The 20,200-nt window shown below is 37.2% G+C and overlaps 1 protein-coding gene, 1 non-coding gene and 1 pseudogene across 2 annotated transcripts; 2 read left to right on the top strand and 1 right to left on the bottom strand.

Annotated features, from left to right (window-relative positions):
* The first annotated feature begins 814 nt into the window (after nt 1-814).
* Nucleotides 815-1,759, top strand: LOC127899349 (uncharacterized). The gene has a single exon (XM_052432706.1). The coding sequence runs from the start codon at nt 815-817 to the stop codon at nt 1,757-1,759; it is 945 nt and encodes a 314-aa protein (XP_052288666.1).
* A 5,422-nt stretch (nt 1,760-7,181) lies between these two features.
* The window catches only part of LOC127899350 (uncharacterized), a 68,969-nt pseudogene continuing 55,950 nt past the window's right edge, over nt 7,182-20,200 (top strand).
* LOC127899541 (small nucleolar RNA R71) lies at nt 17,434-17,537 on the bottom strand. The gene has a single exon (XR_008051418.1). It is a non-coding gene; the product is annotated as a small nucleolar RNA R71 (small nucleolar RNA).

A 20,200-nucleotide genomic window follows, 5' to 3' on the forward strand; every position in this document is an offset into this window, starting at 1 on the left:
TATATCGTTTTATGAAATTTATGGATTATGATATATGTTTTAACAAAAGAAGGCTTGCAATATTTTTTTTGTATCGATAGGCCTAGTATGTTAGAAATGGCTTTACTTACCGAATTGACGGCTCACCCCTCATCATTACTTTTTGTAGATTAAGTTTCTTTGAGAGGGGCGCTTAGCTTTGGAGTTAGTAATTTTCTGTTTCCGTTGCTATTCGAATAAGAGGAGGAATAAACTCGTGTTTCTATTTAGTTATTTCTATTATGAACATGTAATTTGGAGTTTGAGACTTTTGTTATTATTTTTATGTCCTCGGGAGAGATTATTTAGTATTAGACGTTTTGAATTTGTGGATTTATTTGAATAAGAATTGGAGGTATTTCAGTTTGAAACTTATGAATAAAGATTATGATTTGTGAGTAACCTCTTTCTTCACGTGCTCCGCATGTGTTAGATTTAGGGTGTTACAATTATGGTATCAGAGCAACTAGGTTGGGATTCTGTAGACTTTCTTTTACAATTTCATTAGATTGTCTAATAAAATCGATTACATTTGTTTTGTAGACATGAAGAAGGACAATATGGGTATGAAAAGTGTTAAGAATAAGAGATGGACAGAAATTGACAGGATCGAACAATTTATCTTAGGAGGAGTTCTTGTCAAAGATCTTAGTTATACTACTTTTTGCTCTTGTTTACAATAACAAATTTTCTTAGTTATACTACTTATTCAGTACTCTGCGCGCTTGCACGACCTTTAGCTATGAATTATTTACCCTTTTATTTATTTATTTATTCTCCATGTTATAGTCAAAAGATGTCACGTAGGGGAGGTGCTAGGCATGCCTCTAGCTCGAGAGATGTTTTAGGTATCGCTGACGACGCTGACCCAACCTTGCACGAGATGGCTAACGAAGGAAATCCTATTATGCGCGCAATGCTTAGATTGATGGAACAACAAAGTAAGTTAATTCAAGATATGGCTAGAGGCAGAGTTGGGGCACAAGAGAATGTGCCAGTTGAAAGGCAAGGTGGCGCAAGAGATCATGGGGCTATGGTGAACTTAGAACGATTTAAGAAATTGGGACCACTTACCTTTCAGGGGACTGCTGATCCCATGGTTGCAGAGGCATGGCTAAAACAGATGGAGAAGATATTTGTGGCTATGGGTTGTAATGATGATCAAAGGGTAATATTAGCCTTATTTGTCCTTCAGGGTGAGGCAGACCACTGGTGGGATGCCAAATCTCGTCTTTTAAGGGCTGGCTTGCAAGATGCACCCATTACTTGGGAGTTATTTCTGGAGGCTTTTCATGAAAAGTATTTTCCTAAACGAGTTCAACATCAGATGGAGGCTGATTTCCTAAGGTTGACTCAAGGAACAAAGTCTGTTGTGGAGTATGAGGAACAATTTACTGCACTCTCTCGTTTTGCTCCTACCTTGGTTGCTAATGAGGGTAGTAAGTGTAGAAAGTTCCTGGAAGGGTTACGTTTTAACATTAAAGGGCGATTGACCATCCTTAAGATTAACAATTATGCCGATTTGGTGGATCGAGCAATTCTTGCGGAGAAGGATGTTCTTGAAGCTCAAGTTACAAGAGATCAGAGAAATAAGAAGAATCGACAAGGTGGACCGCAAAATGGAAGTTCTTATAGGCAGGGCCCTCACTCCCAGAAGTATAATGGTGGAGGTAACAATTGGGATAACAAGGGTGTTCCTGATGACACTGCTCGGAGAACTACCCATTTGTTGACATTGTGAAAGGAGGCACCCTGGTGAATGCCATTGGAAAACTGGAGCTTGTTTTGCTAAGGAAATTATTTTTCGCCTACCTGGCGAGGAAGAATTTCATTTTCAAGGGAATCATAAGAGTCATAAAGCTTTGATTTCTATGGTTAAGGCAATGAAAATGCTAAAGAAGAGGTGTGAAGGATTTTTAGCGTATATAGTTGCTGATCATCCCGATGGGGCGTGCCTTGAAGACATACCTATTGTAAGGGAGTTTATTGATGTATTTCCTGAAGATCTTCCTGGACTACCCCCAGATCAAGAGGTTGAGTTTACTATAGAATTAGTCCCCGGTATTACACCTACATCCAGGGCGCCATATCGGATGGCACCCATTGAGTTAAAAGAACTAAAGGTCCAGCTACAAGAGTTGCTAGATAAGGGTTTCATCCGTCCTAGTGTGTCGCCTTGGGGTGCTCTCATTTTGTTCGTAAAGAAGAAAGATGGTTCAATGAGGTTGTGTATTGATTACCGGCAGTTAAATATGGTTACTGTCAAGAATAAATACCCTCTTCCTCGAATTGATGACCTCTTTGATCAATTATGAGGTGCAGCGGTATTCTCTAAAATTGATTTAGATCTGGCTACCATCAATTGAAAATAAGAAGTGAGGATGTATCGAAGACAGCTTTTCGAACTCGTTATGGACACTATGAGTTCTTAGTTAGTTATGCCTTTTGGAATAACTAATGCTCCTGCAGCGTTCATGGATTTGATGAATAGGATCTTCCAACCTTATCTTGACCAGTTTGTCATCGTCTTTATTGATGACATATTGATTTACTCTAAGAATAAGGAGGAGCATGAGACGCACCTGAGGGTTGTATTAGAAACATTGCGGGAGAAGAAGTTGTATGGAAAATTTAAGAAATGTGAGTTTTGGCTTGATCGTGTGATGTTTTTGGGACATATAGTGACGAAGGATGGTATTTCAGCAGATCCAGCCAAAGAGGAGGTAATTGTGAATTGGGAAAGGCCTTCTAGTGTGACTGAAGTAAGGAGTTTCTTAGGATTGGCAGGTTATTATAGGTGCTTTGTCAAAGGATTTTCTAGCATAGCAGCACCATTGACTAATTTGACTAAGAAGAATGTGAAGTTCAATTGGGATGAGGCATGTAAAAAGAGCTTCCAAGAGCTTAAGAGTCATTTGGTGACTGCTCCCATTTCAACTCTTCCTTCTGAAGGTAGAGGTTTTATAATTTACAGTAATGCTTCTAGAAAAGGTTTGGGTTGCGTTTTAATGCAACATGGTAAGGTTATAGCATATGCTTCTAGGCAGCTAAAGAATCATGAACAAAACTATCCAACTCACGATTTGGAATTGGCTGCTATAGTGTTTGCTCTAAAAATCTGGAGACACTATTTGTATGAGGAGACTTGTGAGATCTTCACCGATCATAAGAGTTTGAAGTACTTGTTTACTCAAAAGGAATTGAATTTGAGGCAGAGAAGATGGTTGAAGTTGGTAAAGGATTTTGATTGTTCTATTAATTACCGTCCAGGTAAGGCAAACGTGGTAGCAGATGCCTTGAGTAGGAAATCATCTGGTTGCATGGCTCATCTTATCACCATGTAATCACCTTTGGTAAAGGACTTGAGGAGATGTGGGATTGAGGTAGTTACTCATGGGCAAGCAGACGTGTTAGCACATTTAATAGTCCAACCCACTTTAATTGATAAAGTTAAGGTAGCTCAAAAGAACGACATAGAACTCAATAAAATCCATGAAGATGTGAGCAAAGGACATAAGCCCAGATTTAGACTTGATAATGGAGATGCATTATGGTTGGGGCAAAGACTATGCGTGCCAGCAGAGGAAGAGTTGAAGGCAGAGATCTTAAGAGAAGCGCATGAATCATCTTACAGTATGCATCCTGGTAGTACTAAGATGTATCGTGATCTAAAGCAAAGTTTTTGGTGGAGGAATATGAAGAGAGATATTGCTGCTTTTGTGTCTCGGTGTTTAGTCTGCCAACAAGTAAAGATTGAACATCAAAGACCAGCAGGAACTTTACAAACGCTTCATATTCCTCAGTGGAAATGGGAACACATAACAATGGATTTCGTTTCTGGATTACCTCGTTCTAGGAGGGGATGTGATTGCATTTGGGTAATTGTTGATCGATTGACGAAATCAGCTCATTTCTTGGCAAGGAAGAGTACAGACAATGTAGGGCAACTAGCTAAGTTGTTCATTAAGGAGATAGTGAGGCTTCATGGAGTTCCAGTGTCAATAGTGTCTGATAGAGATCCATTGTTCACTTCAAGATTTTGGGCTAACTGTTCAGTGTTAGAAAATGCATATTTATAAAGGAGAAAACCGTCATTTTACATTTCAAGTCTTACTAACACCTTTACTTTTATGAATTTAACCTTCTTTTGATTTAATTCCGTTTGTTTTATTTTAATTAAGTATTTTATGTATTTTAGGGGCATCATAGTCATTTCATAATAAACGAGAGATCAGATGGCAAAACAGACATCACTTTTGAACTCATGACGGTCAAAAACCTTAGGAGGAGCATAAAAGGAAAAATAGCATTGTTCACATGTACGTTACTATTCACGTGTACGGTACTGTATACGTTACTGTTCACGACACTGTTCACATAGACGGATGATGACGTGGCATTGACCGATGATGTGGCATTAACTAATGAGGTGTCACGATCCTGTTGGGCTAAAATTCTTATGTACTGTTGATGGTGATGTGGCAGCATATCAGTGGACGAAAAATCTCGCGTACGGTACATGCATCACACAGGATTATTTTCAACCAAACTGCGTTATTGTTCATCCGGGTCAAACCGTGTTACTATTCATCCGGGTCAAACCGTGATACTGTTCATCCGCGTGGTCAAACCGCGTACTGCTGACTGATGACGTGGCGCAATCCTGAGCGTCCAAACTGTTTTTAATCCGATGGCCATGATTTACTCCATGTATCTATAAAAAGGAGGTCTCTCCCCCCTAATTTGATATCTCTGAATCCATTTTTGGGATCCATTTTCTGTAATTCCTTCTCCATCTTGTATTTTCTACTTATTTTAATAAATTTCCATTTTGCCCCTAGTTCAATTATGAGTGGCTAATTTTCTTTCAAGCTTGGGTTGAAGGTGAAGTCTCAACATGTGTCATGGGCTTAATTTGATAAATTTATTTTCTCTTCCCCTCTCGTTTTTGTGGATGTTTTTACTTCTCGTCGATAAATAATAATATTCTTGTCTAGTACCGCCTTGGTTTCACCGGCCCTCGAGTACAAGGTTATTATTATTTGGCACGATAAGCCCTTAGCACCATATTGATTAGAGCGTGGTTCATGAGGTGTGGATTCCCCCCTCATGATTTAATTGGCATTAATACGGATTATTTAGCCCATGATGCATGTTGATACGGATCCAAATACCCAAGTACGTCATTTCAATAGATTTCGCTTCAATTTATTCTCGCCATTGCAATTCCAATTTTAGAATTTATTATCGCCATCTCAATTCCAATTTTAGGATAATTTAAATCACTTCCACCGCAATTTCAACCACCCATTTACAAAATTAATTCTACATATAATTAAAATCCACCTCCTCGTGGGATCGACACTCGTTACCATTGATCTATACTACAATAGATTCGTGCGCTTGCGAGTACATTAAAATTTACACAACAAGTTTTTGGCGCCGTTGCCGGGGAGGTAAGTAATTTTAATTCATAGAATTAATTTGTGTGAATAATTTCTTTTAAATTGTTGTCTTGTATTTTTTAAAAAAAAAAGAAAAAGAAAAAAAAAAGTGAATCTGCATTTAGAGGTTAGTATTTCTTTTCTTTCTCTATTCTTTACAATTATGCAATTTAATTTTTAAGTTATTTTTCTTTGTAATTTTTGTTTATCTTAATTTAATTTTCTTTATTAAGTTTTAATTTAATTTTTAGTTAATTTCACGTATTTGTTTTTGTGTATTTTTATAAAAAGGTTGTAATAGCGCAATAAGGTTAGTATCATAATTTCTCCCGCTTCTTTATTTTTATTTGTTTTGTTCCCATCTTTATTTTTTTTTATTTGTTTTGCATGCATGGTCGTAGGTCATTATTACCTAATCTTGAACCTATAGACCTTGAACTAGAAAAAACACTTCACACGCACAAGAACGTTAAAAATAAAATGGATTTACAAGCACCACAGGAGAGGCCATTTAAGGACTATTTTAGTCCCTTAGCTAATTTGAGCACATCATGCATAAGATACCCAAATTTAGCTACTAGGAGTTTTGAATTACAACCCAGTGTGCTAAATTGTCTCCCAACATTTTATGGCCTAGAAAATGAGGACCCATATAATCATCTGAATGATTTTTATGCAATTTGTCAAACTTTTAAATATGAAAATTTTTCAGACGATGATATTAAACTCAGATTATTCCCATTTTCTTTAAAGGATAGAGCTCGTTCATGGTTAAATACTTTACTTGCTAATAGCATTTCATCATGGGAACAAATGGTAACTAAATTTTTGAATAAATATTTCCCAGTGCATAAAACCAACGTTATTCGCAGGGAAATCTCAGAGCTTACCCAAAGAGAGGACGAGCAGTTTTTTGAAATATGGGAGCGATTCAATGGGCTACTCTTGAAGTGTCCACATCATGGGTACGAGAAATGGCACTAATGCCAATACTTTTTGGAGGGATTATTGCCAAATGTGCAAGAATGGCTAATGGCAACAAGTGGAGGAGAGCTAATGTCAAAAAGTGCATCAGAAATTTAGGAATTCTTCCAGCGACAAGCGGATAATTCCCAATAATGGAGTCGATCACTCAGGAATACTAAAAGAATTAAAGGAGTGAATGAGGTTCACATTGGCGAGTCAACTTCGGGAATCAAAGAAGTCAAGGAGATGGTTGAAGGTCTTGCTCGACAAATAGCATCGTTATCGACTGCTAAATCAACAGAACCACATGACCATGACTCATACTCCGATCAAGCCAATGCCATAGGTGTAAAGAGAAAACCATCGAATTATAGCCCATACCCCAACACATATAACCCTGGATGGAGAGACCACCCCAATTTTTCATGGTCTCAAGGATTCCAACAGAATGGACCAGCAGCTCCAGCTCCACCAATGCAACAAATTCCACAAAATCCTCAAGCCTCTCAGCCACCATTTAGACCATACAATCAGAACCAAAACTTCTCTCAACCCAGACCATGGGAGGATGCATTCCAGAATTTCAAGAATGTTACTCACTCCACAATTGAGCAACAAAACCACACCATTGATGGACTACGAAATGAGTTGGGAGCAGGCTTCAATTCACAAGCCCAATCAGTTTCAAGCCTCGAAAAGATGGTGGGACAACTTGCTTCTTCAGTTCAGACCTTGGCAATGACTGTTGACAAAGGTAAATTTCCAAGTCAACCAGTGCCTAATCCTAAAGGAGTGCATGAAGCAAGTACCAGTTCACCACAGCAACATGGAGAAGTCAAAGCAGTTATGACCTTGTGAAAAGGAAAAGAAGTCGACAACAAAGTGGAGATGCCGGTGACAAAAGAAAATCAAATTGTACCTGTGAGTGTTGAGGACTCATCACCGGAGGAGAAAGAAGAAACCAACCCACGAGAATATATTCCCAAAGCTCCATTTCCTCAGAGGTTAGCTAAAGGAAAAAAGGGAAAATCCACAGGTGAGATTCTCGAAATCTTCAAACAGGTAAGTGTTAACATCCCTTTGCTTGATGCTATTAAACAAGTTCCATCTTATGCCAAGTTTCTTAAAGACCTTTGTACTAAAAAGAGAAATATGCATGTTCAAAAGAAGGCAGTTTTAACAGAAAACGTTAGTTCTATACTCCAACATAAAATTCCTTTAAAATGCAAAGACCCAGGCTCCCCCACTATCTCATGTAGTATAGGGAACCACACAATTGAGAATGCTTTGTTGGATTAAGTAGCTAGTGTAAATCTGTTGCCTTATTCAGTATTCGTGAAACTTGGAATGAGAGAATTACACCCAACTCCAGTGGTGTTACAGCTTACAGATCGGTCCACGAAAATACCTCGTGGTATTGTGGAGGACGTGCTTATCCAGGTAGACAAGTTTTATTTTCCTGTTGATTTCATTGTAATTGACACTCAACCAATACAGGATTCAAGGAAGCACATCCCCATTATTCTAGGCCGACCTTTCTTGGCAACTGCAAATGCTCACATTAAATGCAGGACTGGAAATATGCAGTTGTCCTTCGGCAACATGACTATGGAGCTGAACATCTTCAATATTGCCAAACAACCTCACAATGCAGATGATGGAATTGTTGATGTGGATTTAATTGAAACAATAGTTGATAACACTTTTTTTTCAAACCTTAGTGATGATCCTTTACAAACATGTTTAACTCACTTTGGTTTTGATTTTGATATTGACAGATCGGTCGATGAGGTCAATGCCCTACTTGACTCAGCATCATCCATGGACACTAATAAATTGAAGTCAAGAGTTGAACAACTAGCACCATCAGAGAAGAGACTCATCCCATCATCAGAATCACGACCGAAACTCGAGCTCAAACCATTACCCAACACTCTGGAAAATGCATTTTTGGGAGAAGAAAGTACTCTGCCGGTAATCATCTCATCATCCCTAAATGACGAACAAAAAGGTAAGTTGTGGATATTTTAAAAGAGCACAAAGGAGCATTAGTATGGACCATAGCAGACATTAAAGGTATAAACCCAGTAGACTGCATGCATTACATTCACCTTGATGAAAATGCTAAAACTACTAGGGAGATGCAACGTCGGTTAAATCCTAACATGAAATAAGTTGTTAGAACTAAAGTCCTTAAGCTATTAGATGCATGTATCATTTACCTAATTTCTGATAGTTCATGGGTCATTCCTGTGCAAGTTGTCCCCAAAAAGTCAGGAGTCACAATAGTTACGAATGCTGATAATGAATTGATACCCACTAGAGTAACTACAGGATGGCGTGTATGCATTGATTATAGAAAGTTGAATTCTGTCACACGTAAATATCATTTTCCTTTACCATTTATTGATCAAATGCTTGATAGATTAGCAGGCCATGAATTTTATTGCTTTCTAGATGGCTACTCAGGATATAATCAGATTCTCATAGCACCAAAAGATCAGGAGAAAACTACTTTCACTTGCCCTTTTGGCACATTTGCATATAGGAGAATGCCATTTGGATTATGTAATGCACCTGCTACATTTCAACGATGCATGTTGAGCATTTTTTCTGATATGGTTGAACGATTCCTTGAAGTCTTTATAGATGACTTTTCTGTCTTTGGTGATTCATTTGATCAATGTTTACATTATTTAACACTAGTTCTGCAGAGATGTATCGAGAAGAACTTGGTCTTAAATTGGGAGAAATGCCATTTTATGGTAAAACAAGGTATTGTTCTCGGTCACATCATTTCGAGCAAAGGTATTGAGGTTCACAAAGCCAAGGTGGATCTCATTTCTAATCTTCCTCCACCTAAAACAGTCAGAGAAGCAAGATCTTTCCTTGGGCATGCTGGTTTCTATAGACGTTTCATTAAAGATTTTAGCAAAGTTTCTAGACCCTTATGCAATCTACTTGCTAAGGATGTACCTTTTATCTTTACTGATTCATATCTTATGGCGTTTGAAAAACTAAAGCAATTATTGACATCATCACCCATCATTCAGGCCCCAAATTGGAGCTTACCATTTGAGCTCATGTGTGATGCATCTGATTATACAGTAGGAGCAGTATTAGGACAAAGAGTTGATTGAATTCCCCACGTTATTTACTATGCTAGTATGACATTGAATGATGCACAGTTGAACTATTCAACTACTGAAAAAGAAATGCTAGCAGTAGTGTTTGCATTAGAGAAATTTCGATCTTATCTCATTGGTTGTAAAATAATCGTGTTCACAGATCATGCTGCTCTTAAATATCTTCTCAAAAAGAAAGATGCAAAAGCTAGACTAATTCGTTGGGTGTTACTTTTGCAGGAATTTGACTTGGAATTCAAGGATAAGAAAGAGACAGAAAATGTTGTGGCGGACCACCTCTCTCGTCTCCATTTTGACACAATTACAGAGCCATTAATATTGAATGAGTCATTTCCAGGTGAACAATTAATGAGTGTGGAAGTATTACCATGGTATGCTGATATAGTTAATTATCTTGTTACAGGTCAACTTCTAGAGCATTAGACCAAGCAAGACAAGGCTAAATTCTTTGCAGAGATAAAGAATTTCTTTTGGGATGACCCGTATTTGTTCAAGTATTGTGCTGATCAAATTGTTAGACGATGTGTCCCAGAAAATGAAATTCAGAATATTCTTTCATTCTGCCATGAACAAGCTTGTGGAGGCCATTTCAGTGCTAAGAAAACAGGAACTAAAGTTTTACAATGTGGTTTTTATTGGCCAACTATATTTTGAGATGCTTACACATTTTGTTCTTCATGTGACAGGTGTCAACGAATGGGGAGCAGTACACGAAGGAACATGATGCCACTAAATCTAATTATAGTGGTTGAGATTTTTTATGTATGGGGTATTGACTTCATGGGACCCTTTCCCCCTTCTTTTGGCCATCAATACATATTGGTTGCTGTTGACTATGTATCGAAATGGGTAGAAGCAATTCCATGTAGAACCAATGATCACAAGGTGGTGATAGGATTTTTGAAAAGCAACATTGTTTCACGCTTTGGATTCCCTCGAGCAATAATCAGTGATGGTGGTGCCCACTTTTGTAAAAAGCATTCAAAGCTCTTTTGACAAAGTATTCAATCACACACAAAGTCGCGACTCCATATCATCTGCAAACCAGTGGCCAAGTTGAGATATCCAATCGAGAAATAAAGCACATATTAGAAAAAACGGTGAGGCCAGACAGGAAAGATTGGTCATTAAGACTTGATGATGCATTATGGGCATACAGAACGGCTTTCAAGACCCCGATTGGGATGTCACCCTACAGGCTAGTGTATGGAAAAGCTTGCCACCTACCTGTGGAACTCGAGCATCGTGCGTATTGGGCCATCAAGAAATTCAACTTTGACATGCAGCAAGCCAGCTCAGAAAGAAGATTACAACTAGCAGAACTTGAAGAAATTCGCAATGATACATACGAAAATGCCAAGATTTACAAGCAACGAATGAAAGTCTTCCATGATAAGCAAATTATGAGAAAATCGTGCACTCTAGGTCAGAAAGTACTTTTATTTAATTCTCGCTTGCACCTATTCCCAGGTAAGTTACGCTCTCGTTAGTCTGGCCCATTTATTGTTCATACTGTTTTTCCACATAGGGCAATTGAAATTAAGGACCTAAAGAACGGTGTCACGTTTAAAGTTAATGGTCAAAGATTAAAGCCATATCTAGAATACCAACCACATGGAGAAGACATCGAAATAAATTTGAATTACCCACCAAATTTGAATTGATTTTTTTTCTTTTCGGTGATTTGATTTTTTCTTTCTTTCTTTCTTTATATTATTCTTTTGCTAATTGAAATTATTTTTGCATAAGTGTGTTTGTTTAACTATTAAGTTTTCTCTTATCATTTTTAAATTATGAGTACCTTGCTTAGACCGTTCCTCCTGAACATTCTTAAACCACTTCAACGTGTCAAAACTCATCTCAAAAGGCAGATTCAATTTTGTAAAACACATCGCATTTGGGCTCTACAACCACCAGAGTTAGTATCCTATGTTGAGGGTCTAGAAAGCCAACTCAGAGATATTGAGAGAAGTGTTTACGACATCCAGTTGGAGCTTGAGGTGAATTCAATAAGAGGACGATTTTAATTTTCTTTGTGTGTTTTAATTTGTTTTTCTGTTTGTGTGCTTTAGTTTGTTACCCCGGTGAAGTGACGGATAACGGTACTCCGTGACAATCAAGTCGGTTACTTCAGTTTCCCATAATAACTGATATTCTGAGGCGAAAGTATGGATAGAAACGAGATTCTAGTGAAGCTTCACAAGCGATTCCCTTCACTTCCTCAGAATGCCCTCCTTAAGATCTATAAAGCTCGGTCCGAACGCATGCGATTCCTCATGAGGAATAACATACCTGCTGATATTCGTTGGTTAATTGAGGCGAAAGTACGATCGGCAGGTGAGTTACCTTCAAAATTTATTGCATACATGACTGGTTGTGGTAAAGGAAATTATGCAAGAAAATGAAGAGCTCGAAGAATTTCGGTTGCTTGTCATAAGTGTGCCAGAATGAGTTGCAATAAAAACCCATGTTCTTTAGGAATGGTGTCTGATAACAGGAAAGATAAGATTCAATTCATTAGGGATGGCTTGAATAAGGAGTCATTGGATGATATCCTTTTGTCTCTTGAAACGCATCCCAATGGATATGTGCAAGGAGCAATTCTCCAGTTATGGCCATTATTTCAGAAAGAGCATGCACGATATAGTCTCGGGAATCTGACTATAAACGACCTTGTTTGCCAGTTTATAAGAAAACTGGATGGGAAGCCTATCCTCGACCCATAGAGGGCGTTCAAGCCGTTTCTGGACGTAAAACCAGAGGAAGATGTGAGCCACAGTCGCAACTACCTGTAAATATCCTTTCACTTTACTGTTATTTTATTACACTATTGTTTTATTGTGTGCATTATTGTCTTTAATAATTTTATTACTGTTTGCTATTTCCTTTTTACTGTTTCCTTTTTGACTCGCGATCCACGTGCTTTACGCGTTATTTGACACTGACATGTTACCTCATATACAACTGTGACCCACTGTCACCAAGACTCTTAAATGTGATTTTTTTTGTCAAGCACTCACAAATTATTTTTTGAGAAGTATCAAAATGGCAGCTACTCCAAATAGACAATTCAAGAACATTTGTGTGCTTTCTGAATTTACCTATGGCAAACATAAAGAGTTCGTTGAGGCAGCCATCGATCTTGGTCGAAGCATAGCAGCAAGAAAATTACATTTGGTGTATGGAGGAGGTAACCGAGGGTTATCAAAAATGGTCTCAGAAGCAGCTTTTATTAGAGGAAGTCAAGTGTTAGGCATCATCCCAAGAGTCCTAAAACCATTGGGTAGTTCGTCTGACTCATCAACTGGAGATGAGTTAGTCGTCTCAGGTATGCAAGAAAGAATAACTAAAATGCTTAATCATGCTGATGCTTTTATTTTCCTTCCAGGAGATCTTGCAACACTAGAGGCACTTATCACACTGCCATCTTGGGCCCATCTGCACATCCACCAAAAATCCATCGGTTTGTTAAATGTCAGTAACTTTTATAATGGCTTTATCGCATTTCTTAACCATGCAATAAAAAACTATTTCATTCCTTCTAATGTGAAAAAACTTTTTATTTGTCCTCACACTGCTAATGAGCTACTTGATCTGTTACAAGCTTATAAACCGGAGCCAGACCCCTGGACCTTTGTGTTGGAGCGCCCAAATAATGATGGTAACAGTAGCCGCAGTAAGAAGTACAAATTAGATTTAACTCTCCGCTTGTAAATATTTTTTTTTTTGTGTTGCACCACCCAGGTGATGTCTTCTAAACTCTATTTCTTTCCTTTCAAACATTGAGGACAATGTTTCGTTCTGATTGGGGAGAGGGAATAGTCGACAATTGTGGAATTTTAGTTAAGTTTTTACTAATTTTTTGTTATAGAAACTAACTGTTGCTAACTTTTTGTATTGAAGATGGCTGAATATGGAGGGTAGTGACTCTAGAAACGCATCTTCATCGTTTAAAAAAAATAAAAAAAAATTAATTAAAAAATTTTAAAAAAAATCTTTTTCTTTATTAAGTTTTGATGTTCATTTTTCTTCTTCTTTTTAATTTCTCCTCTATAAATATACATTTTCTAACTTTTGAGTCAAAGATAGCTGAATATGGAGTGTAGTTGCTCTAGAAACGCATCTTCTTTTAAAAAAAAATCATTTTTATTTTCTATCATTTTACGTGTAACTTTCTTAATTAGTTTTTATGCATCCATTTTCACATTTCTGCATGCATATTTTCCTTTCATGCTTAGAATAGGTTGGGGGTAGAATGTTGTTTGAAAAAAAAAAAAATTGTGTGATTTGTTTTAACATTGGATGACATGATTAATTTCAAATTTTAGTATTTGTATTATCTTTGGTCTTAAGTGATGTTACGTTATGTTTGCTATTCTACATGTTGAGGTCGGAGACAAATGTGAGTTGCTTGAAGGAATGAACATGTCATAATAAGTACCAAGTGAGTTTTTGAGCCTATTATTTTTCTTGCAGAATAACCCTTTTGCCCACTCTTTATACAGCTTAGCAGTTTATTATTTTACACACGATCTCTAAATTGCTTTTGAGTTAACCCTTAAAAGAAATTGTAAAATAAAAAAAAGAAAAAAATGTGTGTTGTTACATTGGGAGGCCCATCTAACTAGTAAATATGGATGATTATTTAGAGCCCTAACAGACGATGGAAAGGCCATCTTTGATCCGTTTGAGCCTTTCTAACCATCCCTTTTATTAAATATCCATAGTTAACCCTTTTGAGCCTTTAAAAAAAAAAAAAACCTTTCTTTGTCAACTTATCATCTTCACCCACTCTGATTTGGAGTATTACCCGATGTCTTATAAGTTCCATCACTTATTTATGTTTGAGAAAAATGTAAATAATTATTTTGTTCAGTGAAGTTATGCCAAAAAAAAAAAACAAAAGTTGTTGTTTCAAAAGAATAAAAATAAAAATAATAGGTGAAATCCACCTTGCAATTTCCAAAAAAAAAAATTCTCTGTATTTTTCTCAAACATACACTTTGTTTTCCTTATTTCCCTTCTTTGTTAGCCATGTCCCAGCCTACGTTACGTCCTAATAAAAGTCCTTCTTGATTTTAGGGAACTATAGTTTGAAGTAGAAGCTAGTTATATGGGCTAAAAAGATGTAGTGATGCATAATAAAAAAAAAAGATAAATAAAGTGGGTTGACTAGCATTTTTGTTTGACTTGAGATCGTATTATTTCTAAGCTGAGGGCATATTTATTTCATCTTGGTGAGAGCATGTGATATCACTTCTTTATTATTTTCTCTCTCAATTACCATTCATTGGAGTGACTATTTTTAGTGGGTTTAATTTATTTGTGAGAGTGTCACTACTTCCAGTGAGATTTTGGGGTTTGACATGTCATTCTTGAAAGTAGATATAACAAAGTCTACTAGGCTAATTCATGTGGATGGTTGATGTGAGTGTGATGTTGCTTTAGACTGGAGATAATGCTTATACTTTTATTTGATTGCTATCATTAATCTGATTGAATAAACACGAGTGTTTCTAAATTTAAAAAAAAATCATTTTGAATTTGAATTTGAATTTTATTTTCGCTTCATTTGCTAGGGACTAGCAATAAACTGGTTGGGGGGTGTGTTGAGTGTTATAAAATGCATATTTATAAAGGAGAAAACGGTCATTTTACATTTCAAGTCTTACTAACACCTTTACTTTTATGAATTTAACATTCTTTTGATTTAATTCCGTTTTTTTTTATTTTAATTAAGTATTTTATGTATTTTAGGGGCATCATAGTTATTTCACAATAAACGAGAGATCAGATGGCAAAACGGACATCACTTTTGAACTCAGGACGGTCAAGAACCTTAAGAGGAGCATAAAAGGAAAAATAGCACTGTTCACATATACGGTACTATTCACGTGTGCGGTACTGTATACGTTACTGTTCACGACACTGTTCACATAGACGGACGATAACGTGGCATTAACCGATGATGTGGCATTGACTGATGAGGTGTCACTAGCCTGTTGGGCTAAAATTCTTATGTACTGTTGATGGTGACGTGGCAGCATATCAGTGGACGAAAAATCTCGCGTACGGTACATGCATCACACAGGATTATTTTCAACCAAACTGCGTTACTGTTCATCCGGGTCAAACCGCGTTACTATTCATCCGGGTCAAACCGTATTACTGTTCATCCACGTGGTCAAACCGCGTACTGTTGACTGATGACGTGGCGCAATCTTGAGCGTCCAAACTGTTTTTTATCCGATGACCATGATTTACTGCATGTATCTATAAAAATGGGACCTCTCCCCCCTAATTTGATATCTCTGAATCCATTTTTGGGATCCATTTTCGGTAATTCCTTCTCCATCTTGTATTTTCTTCTTATTTTAATAAATTTCCATTTTGCCCCTAGTTCAATTATGAGTGGCTAATTTTCTTTCAAGCTTGGATTGAAAGTGAAGTCTCAACATGTGTCATGGGCTTAATTTGGTAAATTTATTTTCTCTCCCCCTCTAGTTTTTGTGGATGTTTTGACTTCTCGTCGACAAATAATAATAATCTTGTCTAGATACCGCCTTGGTTACACCGGCTCTCTAGTATAAGGTTATTATTATTTGGCACGATAAGCCCTTAGCACCATATTGATTAGAGCGTGGTTCATGAGGCGTGGATTCCCCGCTCATGATTTAATTGGCATTAATACGGATTATTTAGCCCATGATGCATGTTGATACGGATCCAGATACCCAAGTACGTCATTTTAATAGAATTCTCTTCAATTTATTCTCGCCATTTCAATTCCAACTTTAGAATTTATTCTCGCCATTTTAATTTAAGTTTTAGCATATTCCAAATCATTTCCACCACAAATCCAATCACCCATTTACAAAATTAATTTTACACAATTAAAATCCACCTCCTCGTGGGATCGACACTTGTTACCATTAGTCTATTCTACAATAGATTCGTGCGCTTGCGAGTACATTAAAATTTGCACAACAAGTTTTTGGCGCCGTTGCCGGGGACGTAAGTAATTTTAATTAATAGAATTAATTTTTGTGAATAATTTCTTTCATTTGTTTTCTTGTATATTTTTTTTGTTATAAAAAAAAGAAAAAAAAAAGAGTGAATCTACATTTAAAGGTTAGTATTTCTTTTCTTTTTCTCTTCTTTAAATTTCTGTAATTTAATTTTCAAGTTATTTTTTTTTCTTTGTAATTTTTGTTTATCTTACTAATTCTTTTTAGTTAATTTCTTTCACGTATTTGTTTTTGTGTATTTTTATAGTAAGGTTGTAATAGCGCAATAAGGTTAGTATCGTAATTTCTCCCTCTTTTTTATTTTTATTTGTTTTGTTCCCATCTTTATTTTTATTTTTTTTGTTTTGCATACATGGTCGTAGGTCATTATTATCTAATCTTGAACCTATAGACCTTGAATTAGAAAAAACACTTCGCACATACAGGCACATTAAAAATAAATTTGGAATGGATTTACAAGCACCACAGGAGAGGCCATTTAAGGATTATTTCAGTCCTTTAGCAAATTTGAGCACATCATGCATAAGATACCTAAATGTAGTTGTTAGGAGCTTTGAACTAAAACCCAGTGTGCTAAATTGTCTCCCCACATTCTATGGCTTAGAAAATGAGGACCCATATAATCATCTGAATGATTTTCATACTATTTGTCAAACTTTTAAATACGAGAAATTTTCAGACGATGATGTTAAACTCAGATTATTCCCATTTTCTTTAAAGGATAGAGCTCGTTCATGGCTTAATACATTGCCTACCAATAGCATTTCATCATGGGAACAAATGGTAACAAAATTTTTGAATAAATATTTTCCAGTGCATAAAACCAATGCTATTCGCAGGGAAATCTCAGAGTTTACCCAGAGAGAGGACGAGCAATTTTTCGAAACATGGGAGCGATTCAATGGGCTACTCTTGAAGTGTCCACATCATGGGTACGAGAAATGGCACCAATGTCAATACTTTTTGGAGGGATTACTGCCGAATGTGCAAGAATGGTTAATGGCAACAAGTGGAGGAGAGCTAATATCAAAAAGTGCATCAGAGATTTGGGAATTCTTCCAGCGACAAGCGGATAATTCCTAACAACGGAGTCGATCACTCAGGAATACTAGAAGAATTAAGGGAGTAAATGAGGTTCACATTGGCGAATCAAGTTCAGAAATTAAAGAAGTCAAAGCGATAATTGAAGGTCTCTCTCGACAAATAGCGTCATTATCGACTGCTAAATCAACCGAGCCACATGACCATGACTCATACTCAGATCACACCAATGCCATAAGTGTAATGAGAAAACCATCGAATTACAACCCATACTCCAACACATATAACCCTGGATGGAGAGACCACCCCAATTTTTCATGGTCTCAAGGATTCCAACAAAACGGACCAGCAGCTCCAGCTCCACCAATTCCACAAAATCCTCAAGCCTCTCAGCCACCATTTAGACCATACAATCAGAACCAGAACCACTCTCAACCTAGACCATGGGAGGATGCATTCCAGAATTTCAGGAATGTTACTCACTCCACGATTGAGCAACAGAACCGCACCATTGATGGACTACGAAATGAGTTGAGAGCGGGCTTCAACTCACAAGCCCAATCAGTTTCAAGCCTCGAGAAGATGGTGGGACAACTTACTTCTTCAGTTCAAACCTTGGCAATGACTGTTGAGAAAGGCAAATTTCCAAGTCAACCAGTGCCTAATCCTAAAGGAGTACATGAAGCAAGTACTAGTTCACCACAGCAGCATGGAGAGGTCAAAGCAATCATGACCTTGCGAAAAGGAAAGGAAGTCGACAACAAAGTGGAGATGCCGGTGACAAAAGAAAATCAAATTGTACCTGTGAATGTTGATGACTCATCACCAGAGGAGAAAGAAGAAACCAACCCACGAGAATACGTTCCCAAAGCTCCATTCCCCCAGAGGTTAGCTAAAGGCAAGAAGGGAAAATCCACAGGTGAGATTCTTGAAATTTTCAAACAGGTAAGTGTTAACATCCCTTTACTTGATGTTATTAAACAAGTTCCATCTTATGCTAAGTTTCTTAAAGACCTTTGTACTAAAAAGAGAAATATGCATGTTCAAAAGAAGGCATTTTTAACAGAAAACGTTAGTTCTATCCTCCAACATAAAATTTCTTTAAAATGTAAAGACCCAGGCTCCCCTACTATTTCATGTAGCATAGGGAACCACACAATTGAGAATGCTTTGTTGGATTTAGGAGCTAGTGTAAATTTGTTGCCTTATTCAGTATTTGTGAAACTTGGACTTGGAGAATTACACCCAACTCCAGTGGTGTTACAGCTTGCAGATCGATTCACGAAAATACCTCGTGGCATTGTGGAGGACGTGCTTATCCAGGTAGACAAGTTTTATTTTCCTGTTGATTTCATTGTAATTGACATTCAACCAATACAGGACTCAAGGAAGCACATCCCCATTATTCTAGGCCGACCTTTCTTGGCAACTGCGGATGCTCACATTCGATGCAGGACCGGAAATATGCAGTTGTCCTTCGGCAACATGACTATGGAGCTGAACATCTTCAACATTGCCAAACAACCTCACAGTGCAGGTGATGGAATTGTTGATGTGGATTTAATTGAAGCATTAGTTGATGATACTTTTCTTTCAAACCTTAGTGATGATCCTTTACAAACATGTTTAACTCACTTTGGTTTGGATTTTGATATTGACAGATCGGTCGATGAGGTCAACGCCCTGCTTGACTCAGCACCATCTATGGACACTAATAAATGGAAGTCAAGAGTTGAGCAACTAGTACCATCAGAGAAGCAACTCATTCCATCATCAGAATTACCACCGAAACTCGAGCTCAAACCATTGCCCAACACTTTGGAATATGCATTTTTGGGAAAAGAAAGTACTCTGCCGGTAATCATCTCATCATCCCTAAATGACGATAAAAAAGGTAAGTTGTTGGATGTTTTAAAAGATCACAAAGGAGCATTAGGATGGACGATAGCAGATATAAAAAGGTATAAATCCAGTAGACTGCATGCATTACATTCACCTCGATGAAAATGCTAAATCTACTAGGGAAATGCAACGTCGGTTAAATCCTAATATGAAATAAGTTGTTAGAACAGAAGTCCTTAAGCTATTAGATGCAGGTATCATTTACCCAATTTCTGATAGTTCATGGGTCAGTCCTGTACAAGTCGTCCCCAAAAAGCCAGGAGTCGCAGTAGTTACCAATTCTGATAATGAATTGATACCCACTAGAGTAACTACAGGATGGCGTGTATGCATTGATTATAGAAAATTGAATTCTGTCACACGTAAAGACCAATTTCCTTTACCATTTATTGATCAAATGCTTGATAGATTAGCAGGCCATGAATTTTATTGCTTTCTAGATGGCTACTCAGGATATAATCAGATTCCCATAGCACCAAAAGATCAAGAGAAAACTACTTTCACTTGCCCTTTTGGCACTTTTGCATATAGGAGGATGCCATTTGGATTATGTAATGCACCTGCTACATTTCAATGATGCATGTTGAGCATTTTTTCTGATATGGTTGAACGATTCCTTGAAGTCTTTATGGATGACTTTTCTATCTTTGGTGAT

This window comes from Citrus sinensis, chromosome 8 (genome assembly GCF_022201045.2).
Source record: "Citrus sinensis cultivar Valencia sweet orange chromosome 8, DVS_A1.0, whole genome shotgun sequence".
Lineage (NCBI taxonomy): Eukaryota > Viridiplantae > Streptophyta > Magnoliopsida > Sapindales > Rutaceae > Citrus > Citrus sinensis.

Bases quoted from the DNA above. Each gene is read 5' to 3' on its own strand.
- LOC127899349 (XM_052432706.1), top strand. From the start codon at position 815: ATGTCACGTAGGGGAGGTGCTAGGCATGCCTCTAGCTCGAGAGATGTT.